This window comes from Procambarus clarkii, chromosome 60, assembly GCF_040958095.1.
Source record: "Procambarus clarkii isolate CNS0578487 chromosome 60, FALCON_Pclarkii_2.0, whole genome shotgun sequence".
In the NCBI taxonomy this organism is placed as follows: domain Eukaryota; kingdom Metazoa; phylum Arthropoda; class Malacostraca; order Decapoda; family Cambaridae; genus Procambarus; species Procambarus clarkii.
In genome coordinates, this window is record NC_091209.1 from 18871105 (window position 1) to 18887238 (window position 16134).

A 16134-nucleotide genomic window follows, 5' to 3' on the forward strand; every position below is an offset into this window, starting at 1 on the left:
GGTCACCTGCCAAAGTCTCTTCCCTGTGCTACGGCACCTGCAGGAGCCTCGTCTTCCCCTCATCCTACCCCGCCACCTCCAGGAGCCTCGCAGACCCCCATACTACCCCGCCCCCTGAAGGGGGTCCTGCTACTCCGCCACCTGCAGGAGTCCTCCCCGGCCTCCCTTATGATCCTCCGCCCCCTGCAGGCGGGACCCCGTGCTGGAGGACCCACCCCAACATGAGGGCCCCCTGTTACTCCTCCACCTGCATGGGGGACCCCCCTCCCACGCTGCTCCGTAACCTGAAGGAGGCCCCTTTGCTGCTCCCACCCCAAGCAGAAACCCCCACAAGCTACTCCACCACCTGCCAGAGTCCCCACAGCTACTCCATCGCCTGCTGGAGTCCCCACAACTACCCCACCACCTGCTGGAGTCCCCACAACTACCCCACCACCTGCTGGAGTCCCCACAACTACCCCACCACCTGCTGGAGTCCCCACAACTACCCCACCACCTGCTGGAGTCCCCACAACTACCCCACCACCTGCTGGAGTCCCCACAACTACCCCACCACCTGCTGGAGTCCCCACAACTACCCCGCCACCTGCTGGAGTCCCCACAACTACCCCACCACCTGCTGGAGTCCCCACAACTACCCCACCACCTGCTGGAGTCCCCACAACTACCCCACCACCTGCTGGAGTCCCCACAACTACCCCACCACCTGCTGGAGTCCCCACAACTACCCCACCACCTGCTGGAGTCCCCACAACTACCCCACCACCTGCTGGAGTCCCCACAACTACCCCACCACCTGCTGGAGTCCCCACAGAACTGTTGAACAAAGACGGGTTCCATTCCTTGTCTGGTAAACTGATGAATGGATGGTGGCAATTCTGCCTCTATCAACTCTCTTCTTTCTACTCATATATACTCATCTTCCCCTACCCCTTCCCCTTCTGTCTTTCTAAGTCTACCCTTCATCCCATTTTCTCTAAACTTTCCGTATCAGTGCTATCGACAGTGCTAACAATCACATAACAAGCAAATAAAACTCTTCAAAGATGGTTACACACTTGCAACAGAGAGATATTGCAACTGAATTCAATAGCTTCTTTTCATCAATTGGTGCTAACCTTGCCAGAAAATTCCCAGAGACCCAGACACATGTTACTACATATCACACCAGCAGCTATCCTAACTTCTTTTACCAGTCAGCCCCACAGACATTATAACCATAATTCAATTACTTAAAACCAGAGCTGAGAACATTAATGAAATACCATCTATGACATATAAGAGTGCTGCCCCTGCTCTTGCACTACCCATAGCTCTGCTATTCAACAAATCTCTAGAGTGTCATTCTTTCCCTGATATCCTTAAAAAAGCAAGAGTGACGCCAGTTCATAAAGGCGGCGAGACAGCTAACATAAATAATTACAGACCAATATCAAATCTACCTAATAGGTAGGAAACTATGAGGTTGAAATTGGGTACTTTTGGTTTTACTTTTGAATAAGGCGTAGGTTGGATAGCTTTTTTCAATTCCTTAGGGAGTGAGTTTCATGGGCTAGGTCCCTTTATTTGCATAGAGTGTTTGCACAGATTTAGTTTGACTCTGGGAATATCAAAGATATATTTATTTCTGGTGTAGTGATTATGGGTTCTGTTACATCTGTCAAGGAAGAGTTTCAGATCAGGATTTGCATTTCGGAACAAGGTTTTGTACATGTAAATGGTACAAGAGAATGTGTGGCATGAGTTTATGTTTAGCATGTTTAAGGATTTAAACAGGAGGGTTGTGTATTGTCTGAAAACAGAGTTTGTTATTGTTATGGTAGTGACAGACATCAGTATGTAGCCATCAATAGCATAACCTTCCCCACTCTACGATTGACAGTAGGAGTGCCACAGGGCAGCATCTTAGGACCTCTTCCATTTCTTATATATATCAATGATTTTCCAAATGTTTCCAGCATTCTTAAACCTATATTATTTTATGACTATACTACCTTCATCTATTTTGGCCCCATCCTCCACACGCTAAATAACATTGTCAACAATGAATTAAAAAAAAGTCCACTCATAGATGTCAACCAACAAACTTACACTAAACAAAAAAGACCTACTACATTTTATTTGGTGGTAAATCACCAAATCATCTTCATCTTCAGATTGACATTGTTGACATTGCCAATAAATATGAGTGGAAGTTCCTTAGCCAATACATAGACAAGAGACTGAACTTCAGCACCCACATACAACACATAACTAAAAAAAGTATCAAAAAACGGTTGGTTTACTTTCTAAAATCAGATATTATGTTCCCCACTCTGTTCTCCTCCCATTGTATTACGTACTAATCTATCCTATCTTACATACGGTATATGTGCATGGGGTTCAACCACTGCAAGGAGTGGTTGAACCTATCTTCAATTGATAGGCTTGAGGTTCAACCTCAAGCCTATCATCACTCAGCAAAAATCTGCTATCAGAACTATAACAAACTCTGTCTTCAGACAACACACAGCCCTTCTGTTTAAGTCCCTTAACGTGCTAAACATACAATCACTCCACACATTCTCATGTGCTATTTACATGTACAAAACCTTGTTCCTAAATGCTAATCATGATCTGAAACTTTTCCTTGATAGGTGTAATAAAACCCAACAGCACCACTCCAGAAATAGATATATCTTTGATATCCCCAGAGTCAGACTAAATCTGTGCAAACATTCCATGCACAATGAAAGGGCCCAGTCTTTGGAACTCACTCCCTGATAAATAAAAAAATTATCCAACCTATGCCCTGTTCAAAAGTAAAACCAAAAAGTACCTAATTTTCCTACATTGTGCTTCAAACTCACGCTGTACCTTGTACTACCCACTTCCCTAATATTAGTACTTAAGACTAATTAACTATTTAATCTTTACCGCTGTAATCACCTTTGTCAATTTATATTGTTGATATAAAGCCTGCTACAATGTACTTTGTCATCTTCCCTGATATGTTAGAGTAAGGACCCGCCCGATAGGCTATGCGTGTTAATGGCTTTGCAAGAATGTAAAAATATCACTTTAATGCAATCTCACCAACCCATTGTACTTTCTTGTAAATAAAATATTATTATTATTATTATTATTATTATTATTATTATTATTATTATTATTATTATTATTATTATTATTATTATTATTATTATCATCTCCTGAATTCCTCACTCTCCACGTCACTCGTCTTCCCTCTATGTGGTTCTTTCCCTTTCCTAAATCTCTCCATTTCTCTCTTTCTCTGTTTCACATTCGTTACAGGTCCCCCACAGAATCCGTCACCTGCTGGAGGTCACCACAGCTACTCCGTCACCTGCTGGAGGTCACCACAGCTACTCCGTCACCTGCTGGAGGTCACCACAGCTACTCCGTCACCTGCTGGAGGTCACCACAGCTACTCCGTCACCTGCTGGAGGTCACCACAGCTACTCCGTCACCTGCTGAAGGTTAAACCATTTAAACCATGGTTTAAATTTATCAAAATATTATCATGATGCACTTGTTAGTTAAATAAAAAGTATAATGAAACAAATATTTCTGGCTTATGTTTATCTTATCCAGGATGGGGGGGGGGGGGTCTGTAGCTGAGTGGTCAGCGCTATTGATTCGTAGTCCTATGGACCGGGGATCGATCCCCGGCGATAGCGGAAACAGATGTGCAGCTTCTCTCACCCTGATGCCCCTGTTACCTAGCAGTAAATATGTTAACTGGAAGTTAGACAGCTGGTACGGGCTGCTTCCTGGAGGTGTGTAACAAAAAGGAGGCCTGGGCGAGGACCGGGCCGCGGGGACGCTAAGTCCCGAAATCATCTCAAGATAACCTCAAGAAGAAGATCGGGGAGGATTGATTGGGCGCCAATCCTTAACTATAGCCTCTGTTCACCCAGCAGTTGTTGTTGTTTTAGATTCCTCCTACTAGGAACAAGTTCCAAGTAGCACGGGCTATGGTGAGCCCGTTTTAGTGAATGGGTATCTAGTTAAACGATTTGGCGGGTCGTATTCCGGGGAAATTTAGGATTAAGGACCTGCCCGAAACGATATGCGGGCTGGTGACTTTACAAGAATGTAACAACTCTTGTACATATAAACAAAATAAAATAGAGAATGCTTAACGCGTTTTCGACTTAATTCGCTTCGTCAGAGCAAAGTAGAATGAAAGATTAGTAGAATGATTAGAATGAATTACATGGTCTTAAGTAAATATTCAGGGTCCCGGTAGTACAGTCGGGTTCGTTCTCGACTCACAATCGAGAATTGAGACGAGATCGAATCCCGGGCGGGACAGAAGTGGTTGGGTGCGTTTCCTATCACCTAATGTTCACCTAGCAGTAAATATGTACCCAGGAGTTAGTCAGCTTGTTATGATAAGACCCTTCCCATCCTGGGAAGGGTCAGTAATTCGACTTTGAGGGTAATGGACCTCGATATAATTTTAACATATACGGTATGTATAAACTGCCTGCCTGTTCCCTGACTCAATGAATTATATTTCTTAGTCTCTCTTTTAAACTGGTTGGGAGACGTACAGCTTTTAACTACATTTGGGAGATCATTCCACAGTTTGGGACCCTTGATTTCGATAGTATTTTTACTTTAGTTGAGTCTCACTCTTATCTAGGAATATCAAAGCTATATTTGTTCCACGTGTGGCGACTACAGTCTTCCAGGAAGTGTTTAAGGTACCATTTCACTTGTGTACTCACCTAGTTGTGCTTGCAGGGGGTTGAGCCATGGCTCTTTGCTTCCCGCCTCTCAACTGGTGTACAGATTCCTGAAGCCTACTCTGCTCAATCATATCTACATTTGAATCTGTGAATGGAGTCTGCCTTCACTATTTCACTGCCTAATGTATTCCATCTATTAACTACTCTGACACTGATAAAGTTCTTTCTAACGTCCTTGTGGCTCATTTGAGTACTAAGTTTCCGCCTGTGTCCCCTTGTTCGCATACCACCCGTGCTAAACAGTTAATCTTTACCTACCCTGTCAATTCATTTTAGAATTTTATAGGTAGTGATCATGTCTCCCTCTAACTCTTCTGTCTTCCAGTGTCGTGAGGTTTAGTTCCGGTAATCTTTCCTTGTAGCTCATACCTCTCAGCTCGAAGACTAGCCTGGTGGCATACCTTTGAACCTTTTCTAACTTCGGTTTGTGTTTGACTAGATGTGGAGGCTGGAGTCGCATATTCCATTACTGGTTTTCAACACAATTTATACTTTTAATCTCAAATAGTATTAATTAAGATTTAGTTTAAGTGGTTTTTTTTCGCCCAACATCTTGCCCGAAACGCTGTGCTTATTAGTGGCTTTAGGTATTGTATGTACTAGCTCTATCTATAAATCCAACACTATTTTTGTATCTCATCTTCTATGTATGTACTTTTACCTGAATAAACATTTTGATTTAGATTTTTTATTTTGAGTTTTTGACTTTGACATATGAGGTAAACATAGTTCTGAATGATTCTGAATGAGTGTTAATTACGTGTCGCTATACACTGTGTTGATTTGAAATCATTGTATCCATGCACCTTATTTTTTTTAAACTCATTGTACCTTCTTGTAAATATAAAAATAAGTAAATAACGAATGTGAATGTCATGATAATCATATTGGACCGCGTCCCCTCTCCCAGCAGCATCTGCTGCATATAAACCCTTGACTAACTCAGTCACTTTGCGTTTTACGGCCAAAATTATATATTAATAACATTGCTTGCAATTAAACACCAAAATAACAGTTGTCAAGAAAACATCTTAGCTGAAGTGTAATTGTGGCGAGTTGGGATAACACAGATGCGTGTTGTTTTGAGCAAAATGGCGTTGGACGTTATTTATTGTTTATGTGGGCAATCTACAGATTTGTCCCGTTTTATGATACAATGTGATATTTGTAAAGACTGGTTTCACGGAAGGTAAGCATACGGTTGATAATATGTGAGAGACGAGGGCAGACTATATACACTATGTGTCGTAATGAAGGAAATTCTCAGGCGCTCTGGTGCTCGAGGCTGATATTAAGTGTCAGTTTTTACGTAATAGTATTAAAATTATGGAGACTGTGAGGGTGATCCGACGCCACAGAGTAAGATTTGTACGGTATATTAGGGTAGCGATGGGAAAGAGTGTGTTTTATTGTATCGTAACTGAAAAACTAGGAGGAGGGTGAGTTGTCACGTAGGCCGAGGCAGCCCAGGTGTTGGGCAGATGTGTTCTGTTACAGCTGTCTTGCTGGGGTGAACCCTGGCCTTCCCTCCCCTCTCCTCTCCTGGCGCCTAGGCCTATGCTAGACGAGTCTGGTCAATCACAGTGTAGATTATACATACCTCTACTGTGGTGGCAATAGTGTGAAAACTCGGGACTATTGTTCCATATGCAAAAAAAAAAAATTCTTTTGCTTCTGGGCTCGTCAGGTTGGGCAACGTTTAGCAGGGCACGGGCAGCAGGCTCCTTAATAATATTTTATATTCCCTCACATAAAAGGAATAATATATAAATTTAAATAGATGACTAGCATTTAACTTAAGTACTAACAATCCTGTGGTGCAGTGGTAAAACACTCTCCCAGCACTTCACGAGCGTTTTGGCCTGGGCTCGTTTTCTGGCCTTGGAGGATTGACTGTAGTTTCTCTTCGCCTAGCAGTAAATGGGTATTTCGGTGTTAAAAGATTTAGTGGGTCATGTTCGAGGTAAAAATTAGGATCAAGAATGTGCCCGAAATGCTATGCGTGCTACTGGCTTTACAAGAATGTAAGAAGGTTATAGGCTATCTTGAGACGATTTCGGGACTTGGCGTCCCCGTTGCCTGGTCCTCGACCAGGCCTCCTTTTTTGTTATGCACCCCCCAGGAAGCAACCCGTAGCAGCTGTCTAACTCCCAGGCACCTATTTACTGCTAGGTGAACAGGGAATCAGGGTAAAAGAAACTGCCCATTTGTTTCCGCCTCCACCAGGAATCGAACCCGGAACCTTAAAACTACGAATCCCAAGCGCTGTCCACTCGGCTGTCAGGCCCCTTGTATATACTAGTGAAATAACTTATTGGAATGGAATGTGGTGTTCACAATCCACCCAACGAAGCAAGAAAAGGGGTTTAGGAAGACTGTCCGGACAAGGTGTACTCGTTCCCATACAGGTACAGGAAAATAAGGTATAATTGTTTTATTTTTACTCATTTTAGCAATTACAAATACTGCAAAACAATTTGTATTCATTTTTGGCAGTGTTTTACTTCTCTGTAATATTACTGAAAATTATGTAATTGTTTAGAGCAGAGGGTCTACCAACTTTATATTACGAGGGCCAAAGTACAATTAGCTTCATTCTCAACTCACAATCGAGTATTCATGAGTTTGATTCCCAAGCGGGACGGAAAAGGTTGGGCACATTTCCTTTCACCTAATGCATCTATTCACCTAGCAATAAATAGGCCCCAAAAAGTTTGACAACTGTTGTTAGGTTGCATTCTCAGGAGGATCAGTAATTTGACCTTGAGGAAGCCTCGATACAAGCCTAAAGGACATGTATACACACATGTTTTCTGTCCCTGACAAAACTAATTATTTCACGCATTTTTGTGGGTCAATGGAAAACTTGTTTTATAAATGAATAATTTAGTTTTATTTTAATCTTTGGGGAAATTGGCATGATATGATTCAGAACAAAAAGAAAATAAGACAATTCCAATGAAGAAATCCCCTGTTCACACTACAGTATAATGAATAAAAATGTCAGACCTTAGCCAATGTGATGATAAAAGAATCATTAAATTAGCTGCAGATGAGAAAAGCAGGCTATTCATTTTTTATTAATTATTTACTGAAATTTTACAAATGTTTATCTGAAATGATTATTTGTCCAATTTTGTGGTCCTCAGGACAATAAACATGCATCACTTAAAGAAATTCTTTAAAACAAGTGAAAGGTGTCCAAAATTAACACGGTGCCATCACTAATGCCAACCCCCCCCCCCCCCCCCCCCCCCAAAAAAAAAAAAAAAATATTGTGCAATTGATTGAAAATAAGACTTCGCCATTCACTTTGGCTTGGTGTCATATGGGAAAAGAGTGTGGGGAGGATAGGAAATGGATGTATCAGCTGCCAGGCTGTGTGGGTGACAGAAAAAGGAGGGGAATACCGTAATTATATTATTTATATACAGTATATTTCAAGATACTGCGGTTCAGATCAAATCTTGTTGTGCGGCAGTTTACAGGCCCATGGTTTAGAGAGGCTACTAGATGCCATTATTTTCTGTAGTGGCTGTAGCCTTGCTGTAGGCTAAATGGATGTCTCTGACATTTTCTTTTCTATCTGTGGTGATGTGATGTAGCCTAGCTCTATTACTCAAGTCTGTTTACCCACTTTCCTTTGGAAATTTCATTTTTTATTTGTTAGTAGAAAATATTTTTATGAGCAGTATAGTACTCGGGTTAAACCAGTAGTGCATAGGCGAGTTGTCTTAACATGGAAGAGAAAGATCAAGTGACAGAGTGAGTAAGCCTGGGAATGAAGTGGCTGGCAGAGAAGTTTGGTATTGCCACTAGTATGGTTTCTAGTATTAATAGACAGAAAATTAAGGTTTTCAAGCTCAATGCAAAGTGAGAGAGAGTGCTGGTGGTAATGGGTCAAAGAGAAAAATGACCAAGAAATCAAGTGTGTGAGGAGTTAGATGAGGCTGCTGACAGTTGATGTATGCAGCAGCATGGTGTGGGAGTTTAACTTATGTATTGCATACAGTCTACTGTGCTGCATGCCTGCATTTTGCCTATGGAGGGTAACAAGGATAATGCTGCTCATCCACAAGGTAAGTAATCATTTATTTGTTCTCTTCCTTTTATTGACCAGTTTTGTATATTAAAAATGTATTATTTATGTTTTGGTTGGTGGTGTAAATTTACACAAAGATTTGTTCCTGTAATTTAAAGTAAGAAAAAATGGCAATACAGCTCTTGTTAAAGAGTAAAAAAAAAAAAAAAATGCTGACCTTGAAGTGGAATGGTGACTTGCAATAGGTATACATGTACTAGTGTTTTGTGGTTGGATTCTTAGGAGCCATTAATCATTAAAGTCAGATATTAACTTATACGTGGTAACAGGGTATGTCTATACTCCTTAGTGGTGTTCCATATGATTTAGTGATATTTCATATATTGCTCCTTCACTTGCATCAGAAGACTAGTGTGACGGGTTGTGGTATCGCAGCTATACTGAACTAAGGTGGTATGGCTCTCCATCACATAAACAAAAAATTACACTATTGGCCCTTGCAGTATTTAAGTCGCAGGTGGAAACAAATTAAAATCATCAAATAAATAATTAAAACAACTTACTGAAATATTAATGAACAAAAATGGCACCTGAGAACACTTGGCTGCCTTCTAATAAAATAAATAAACAAATAAATAAATAAATAAATAAAATAAGTAAATGGAAAGTTTAAATCTAATACAAGAGTATACTGGTGTGCTGAACACAACATCCAGCACATGATGTAGGCTGAGGGCAGATGGTGTTGCAGGAGGCTAAGGTGATCCAAGAGCACTGAGAGAGAGACTGGCTCTGTAGGGAGGCGGTGCCCTTTATATAGTCTGGCGGTGAGACTCATCCGGTGTTGACGCAAGGTGGTAACAAGCACTACTAGTAAACTGCTAATTTGTGGCTGGTGGGGCCTTTGTGTTGAGGCTCCCCACTGCTAGTTGAAGGTGGCTAACTGCTTGTTTGTGAAGGCAAACTACCAGTTAGCGGAGGCGCTCAGCTTGCCACAGAGTCATACCAGGTCATGCCATACCCTGGGGGGGTTTGGAGAGGTGAGAGGTGGCAGGACTGATGACTCATCTGGGCTGGTGTTAAGGTGAACTTCCAGTACAGAGGCATTGAGGGTGAGTAGGAAAGGCAGTTCCACTGCTATGCAGGGGATTCATGTGACATTAGTTGCCAGGCTGAAAGGGGGAGGGAGGGAGGGAGGGAAACAGCGAGAGAGAGGGAGAGAGGGATGGAAACAGCGAGAGAGAGGGAGGGAGGGAGGGAAACAGCGAGAGAGAGAGAGAGAGAGAGAGAGAGAGAGAGAGAGAGAGAGAGAGAGAGAGAGAGAGAGAGAGAGAGAGAGAGAGAGAGAGAGAGGAGGGAGGGAAGGAGCTAGCGAGAAAAGGATGGAGGGAGGAGGGAAGGAGTAAGCAAGAGAGGGAGGGAGGGACGGAGGGAGGGAAGGAGCAAGTGAGAGAGGGAGGGAGGGAGGGAAGGAGCGTGTGAGCGAGAGAGGGAAGGAGGAAAGGAAGGAGCAAGTGAGCAAGAGAGAGAGAGGGAGTGAAGGAAGGAGCAAGAGAGGGAGGGAGGGAGGGAGGGAAGGAGCGAGCGAGGGAGGGAATGAGGAAAGGAGCAAGAGAGGGAGGGAGGGAGTGAGGAAAGGAGCAAGAGAGGGAGGGAGTGAGGGAAAGAGCGAGGGTAGGAGCGAGGGTAGGAGCGAGGGTAGGAGCGAGAGAAGGAGCGAGAGAGGGAGGGAGTGAGGAAAGGAACAACAGAGTGAGGGAGGGAGGGAGGAAAGGAAGGACCATGAGAGGGAGGGAGGGAGGGAAGGAGCGAGCGAGAGAGGGAGGGAGGGAAGGAGCGAGCGAGAGAGGGAGGGAGGGAGGAAAGGAAGGAAGGACCGAGAGAGGGAAGGAGGGAGGGATACCCACAGCTGGGCTACGACGGCTTCCATAAGAAGAATGAATTCGTGGGGTCGACCTGAAAATCGTCGTGACCCCAGCAGGTGATCCAACGCACTGACCTTGACTCTTTCTAAATAATTGGGTTTGAGCTGCGGACTGTGAGGCCGCGGAGGACGCTCCCACACCTGGACTTCTGCAGCTCCTAAAGGTGCAGAAGATAATAGATAATAGATAATTAAGTGTACATATATTGGAGCCCAATAGGCACAGGAACCTCTGCACCTATTGATATATTGGTTGAGAGGCGGGACCAAAGAGCTGAAGCTCAACCCCCGGAGGCACAACTAGGTGAGTACAGCAGTTGCTTAATTCCTGGGTATATATTTACTATTAAATGAAGAGGCACATGGGGTGAAAGGAAACATGCCCAACCATCTCTGTCCCGCCTGGAATTTGTATCCAGGAGCCTTGATTGTTTGTCAAGAATCAAACCAACTGTACCTAACACCTTTCAAGTATTGTAAAGTGTGTTGGCTTGGTAGGTTGAGGAGGAGTTTCTCAGTCATGTGATCAACTCCTATATGTTACAGTGACAGCCTGTCCTCCAAACAAAGACCCAAACGAAATTCCATGCACCCGCCAAACCCACCTGTTTATGAATGAAAAACGGTTTACACACGACTCGCAACTGATTTCGTTCGAACACTTACGAAACAAGTGCTTCACTGACAAATTTTGTTCGAACCACAACGCTGTAAATGCTTCACCCACATACTACAAATAATTGCCAACAGAACCTAAACACCTTACCTAACCTAACCTATGCCTATATATATACAGTATACTGTATGCACAATGTGCTAATATATTATAATCTTAATTTATATTTGAGAAAATTCCTGTTTTGAATGAACAGATTGTAAAAATGTATGAATGCATCTTGGGGGAGGGGGGGTCAACTGTTGGATGTAATGGACTTGAGTCAAGGACGGGTTGGGCAGTGATTATTGCAAATGGTGTAGTAATAGAGAAATAAATGCAAGGTAGTGTTAGTAAGTTACGAATGCATTATGTACAGAACACATTTGTATCCCAACAAAGACATGTTGTTATGATACCAATGATTAGCCTGTACTCAGACTGTTTATGGTGATACAGTAGTGTAAGACACCATGGCATTCTTTTTGTGATTGGAAATGTCTCTGCGAACTACTGTATCAATATTTGAACATTGGGCGACACTTGAATGCCTCCTAGCAATTGGCCAAATTCATGTGCCTCATCTAATTTCATGTTTAAAGTACTGTACAATAGCTTGTTCAGAACTAAGATATTTCTTTGTAAAATACTTTTTTCCCCCACATACGTTGCGTGCTGGATGGTAATGTATTTATTCATTGCATTGCAGATGCGTTGGAGTACGAGAATATCAGGCCGTAGATATCGACAGATTTCACTGTCCACGTTGTGAAGCATATAATGGGCCATCTGTTTGTAAGCTACACATGTGTATTCATCTACAGTATTTACAATTAATATAGGCTCTTTTGTGTTGTTGCTGTTAGAATATATTTTTTTTTTTTATGTAGGTCTTAAGAAATGTTTATTACATTTAATTTATTGAATTTGAGCATAGACATAAGTTGCTGTTTTTATGCCCTCACCGAGAGCTGCTTTTAATTTCAGGTAATTATTTAAAAACTATTTACACTAAAAGAGAGATCATACTTCATAACTTTGAATATGGTTCAGTAGGTCTGTATCTCTCTGGCCTGGTCTTTTTTTAACATTAAATGTTTAAATGACTTACGTCTGCCACTAATAATGCAAATTGATATATGTAGCCAAGTTTTGTTATGTAAATGCATATTTCTTAAAACTGTATTTTAAATATTTTCTTTAAAATTATAAGTACAGTACATACCAGTATTGTACAATAACATTATTTTTCTAAGCTATCCTTCTCGGTTGCTCCCTGAGGGAGTGAATGTCCTCTGGTCCAGTAAAAAATTTTGTTGGACCCTTTACCCCTTTTTCCTACCAGGCCAATGACAAAATTTAAAGTTTTTCAGAAGAATTTTCTCTTGTTTTGAACTCCCTGTAGTTGTCATGCTTTATATATAATATGTCTAATATAGACAGTGAAATACTTTGTATTTAGGTTATAAGGATTAAGATACTTTTGTCATTAAGACTCATATTATCTTTCCTTCTTTCAGTAAAAGCACGTCTAAATTGGCATCGGCACGATTACTCTGAGGCAGATGCTGCCACCAAACCAGTCCAGACAGGCACGCAGGTTTTTATCAAAGAACTCAAAACTAGACATTTCCCAAGGTATGTAAGTATTTATTAGGTATCCCTGGTAGGGATACTTTGTTTTGTATTCGTGACATGACAACTAATTTCTGAAGTAGCTTGGATGGGTTAAGGGAGTGGAAATAGCTATATGACAAATAAGAAACATAAGCAAGAAGTTGGTGGTGGTCAGGGATAGTATACTATGTACAGGTGTATTGTAATTTTGTTGTCAAATTAGGTGTTAATTTTAGTTATTCAGGATAACACTACGTTAATTTAACTGTGTTGTGTTGCTAAACTTTAAAATTTGTACAGTATGTATTCTTGATAAAATTTTCATCATAAGATTCTTAACAAATTTAAATACAGTACTGTCTCCTTTGTACGATTAACTTCACGCTTTAGTATGTTGATCCTCTAAAAATTTGGGAAATGCATTGAACAACCACCCATCATGAGAGTCAGTGTTTGATGAGCACCATCAGTTGGGAGGATTTTTTGGGAGGATTGATGCATGACTGCTAGATGTGATTCTTTTCACATGAAAAGAAGCAATTTGAATGATGCTTCGAAAGAGCTAGTAGCATAAGTACAGTATATGTATATGCATCTAGTTAAGGGGCCTGGTGCAAAATATATTCGTCCAAATATGAAATATAGTATAAAATGTTAAACAAATCTAATGTTATTTGGCATCAGCATCGTGAAAATTTCATCGCAATATGTTAAGAAATGGATTTTAAATTATTTAAAAATAAAAAGTTTGCAATTGGTACTGATGATGACAATAACACCAGCTAGTTAGTGGAACTCATGATAATGCTGTGATAAAGAGATGTAAGCACCTGTCTTACATACAAAGAAGAATAGTAGTAGTAAGGAGGGTTCACAAAATGGATATGCAGCTGGTACCTTCTAGGATTGTTGATTTCCATCCGGAGGGCAAAATAATAGTGATTATGTTACTTTGCTGTATTTTAATAAATATTGTATAAATACATTGCCCAATGCCAATATTTCTTTGTGCTCCATTTTTTTTCCTTTGTTTCTTATTTGATTTTGTTGTAGCTTTTACATCCTGGAAAATACATACCCATCACTAAGTATGTGAAGTTGGAATGAAATTGATCAACATGTAAATAATCCACGTGCCAGTTGTGACTGAATTTTATTTTTAGCCCAATTTTTCAAAGATTTCAAATTCTATTTTCTTTGTCTCTTTAGGTTGTTTTTGCTGAATGGGGACTAGATGAGGGCTTTACCACTTATATGAAGCATACTTATATATCCTCTAACCCATTATAATTATCCATATATATTTATTTTGGGGGGGTGGGTTATTTTTTCTTGAATTCAATATGTATTGACGTACAATTTTTCACATATCCGAGTACGAATGCCAAGCAATATTTATTAAAATTTACAAGATATGACATCAATTTGAACTACTGTACTATATTTATTGTCAAGAAGTTTACCCTCATTTTTCTGTGTGAACAGGATTCCAACTTTGAAACCGAGTAAAAAATTCAATTTCTGAGTGGTTGTCACCATTTTTACATATTACAGTGGCACCTTAATTAACGAGTTTAATCCGTTCCGGCACTGAGCTCGTCATGTGGAAATCTCGTCTTGCGAAACAACAACAAAGCTGTCGTAAAAGGTGTCCGAGAACCAGCGGAAACGCTCGTTAATCGAGGAAAAGCTCATTAGTAGAGACGAATGTTCTGCGAGTGGCTCGCTCGATACTCGAAATGCTCGTAGATAGAGCCTGTTGTTAATCGAGGTGCTACTGTATATGCAAAGTTGTTGGTTCTAAGGTTTCAGTTAGAGCATTTATTCATAAACCAGTAACTTTAGGAGTTATATATTTTTGCGCCTAAATTTTGCTCATACAGTATTTTGATGGCCACATTGATTTTTTTTCTCAATAACCTATCTCTCAAACTAAATTTTCTCTAATAGAAAATTAATTTTGTATGCCATTCTGACCCCATAATGAATAAAATAAAAAATTGGTGACATTTTAAATAAGATATTCTAATTTGAAATTGTGAATTTTTTCAATTTTTTTAATATTTTATTTTTTTTATTTTCTGTTCGTTATGATAATGATCCATTGGGAAAAGTTGGAGCATTTATCATGTAGACTTTGCATAACAAATTTGAGTGTGTTTGAGGAAGGTTGATACATTTTGCACTGGGCCCCTTAAAAGGAATTAAGACTGAACAAGATGTATTGGAATACCATGTACACCAGAAGGATTGACACTTTCGCGCTTTATATTAGAGATAACTCGTCACTGGTTTTTCTTACGATTCCGCATAACTGCCTACTTTTCTCGTCAATCGAAAAAATATTTCTATAAATTCCATTTTTTAACCGAAATGGATGGGGATACTTTTGTTTTGTAGAGAATTTATTTGCGAATTTTTTGGTACCAGAATGAATATTATATCACATAAACTTCTATGAGTAAAAAAAAAAAATACACAAAGTATGTTTGGGGGTGTGGCGAGCGTGTGGCAGTGGGTTCCCTTTAGCCGTTGATATATCCAACACGTCGGAAATATTTGTATGTGTTACGTATATGTCTGTGTAGGGAATTTTACTGCGATCACTGTCATACAAATTATAAAATGTTTCAACAAGTATAAACATGACAAACATCAAACGAACGAAAACAATGCGTTCGTTTCTGCCGCGAACGCATACTGAGCGACGTGGTTCTATATTTGGCGCTTCTCTTACACATGCTTTGTACCAATGTTATACAGTTCATCTTATAGGAAATTTTATTGCGAACACATTGGTATAAAAAAGAAATACGTACATAGAAAAGTAGGGTCAGGAAACATATAAACTTTCCAAGCATGATTTCCCCCCTGTGTTTTCGCCAGTGCGCTCGCGGCTAACTACTCTCCACTTCACACACTCTTGCGGGTGGGCAATTACCTATATTAAACATTCATATGCATATGTCCGTGTAGAGAATGTTATTGCGATTCCAATGATACCAAAATTAGCGTTGTAGGACAACTGTAGGCTTCGCAACCATTAAGAAAGTGGAAACATTTTGTTGCTGTTTGGCGCTCTCAGCAAGTGATCTACATAGTTTTTTATTTGGTGTTGATACTCCTTATGCTTGGGCGG

At 40.6% G+C, this 16134-nt stretch overlaps 1 protein-coding gene across 3 annotated transcripts in view; it reads left to right on the forward strand.

Moving 5' to 3' along the window:
- Positions 1-5834: 5834 nt before the first annotated feature.
- LOC123766737 (lysine-specific demethylase phf2) overlaps positions 5835-16134 on the forward strand; it is a 40926-nt gene continuing 30626 nt past the window's right edge. For 2 of the 3 annotated variants that reach the window (XM_045756051.2, XM_045756052.2), the window contains exons 1-3: positions 5835-5946; positions 12088-12173; positions 12899-13016. In XM_045756051.2, the coding sequence (XP_045612007.1) occupies positions 5849-5946; positions 12088-12173; positions 12899-13016 (302 nt within the window). In that variant the 5' untranslated portion in view covers positions 5835-5848. Of the gene's footprint in view, positions 5947-12082; positions 12174-12898; positions 13021-16134 lie in introns of those variants that run through there. The other variant, XM_045756053.2, reaches the window with a different exon arrangement.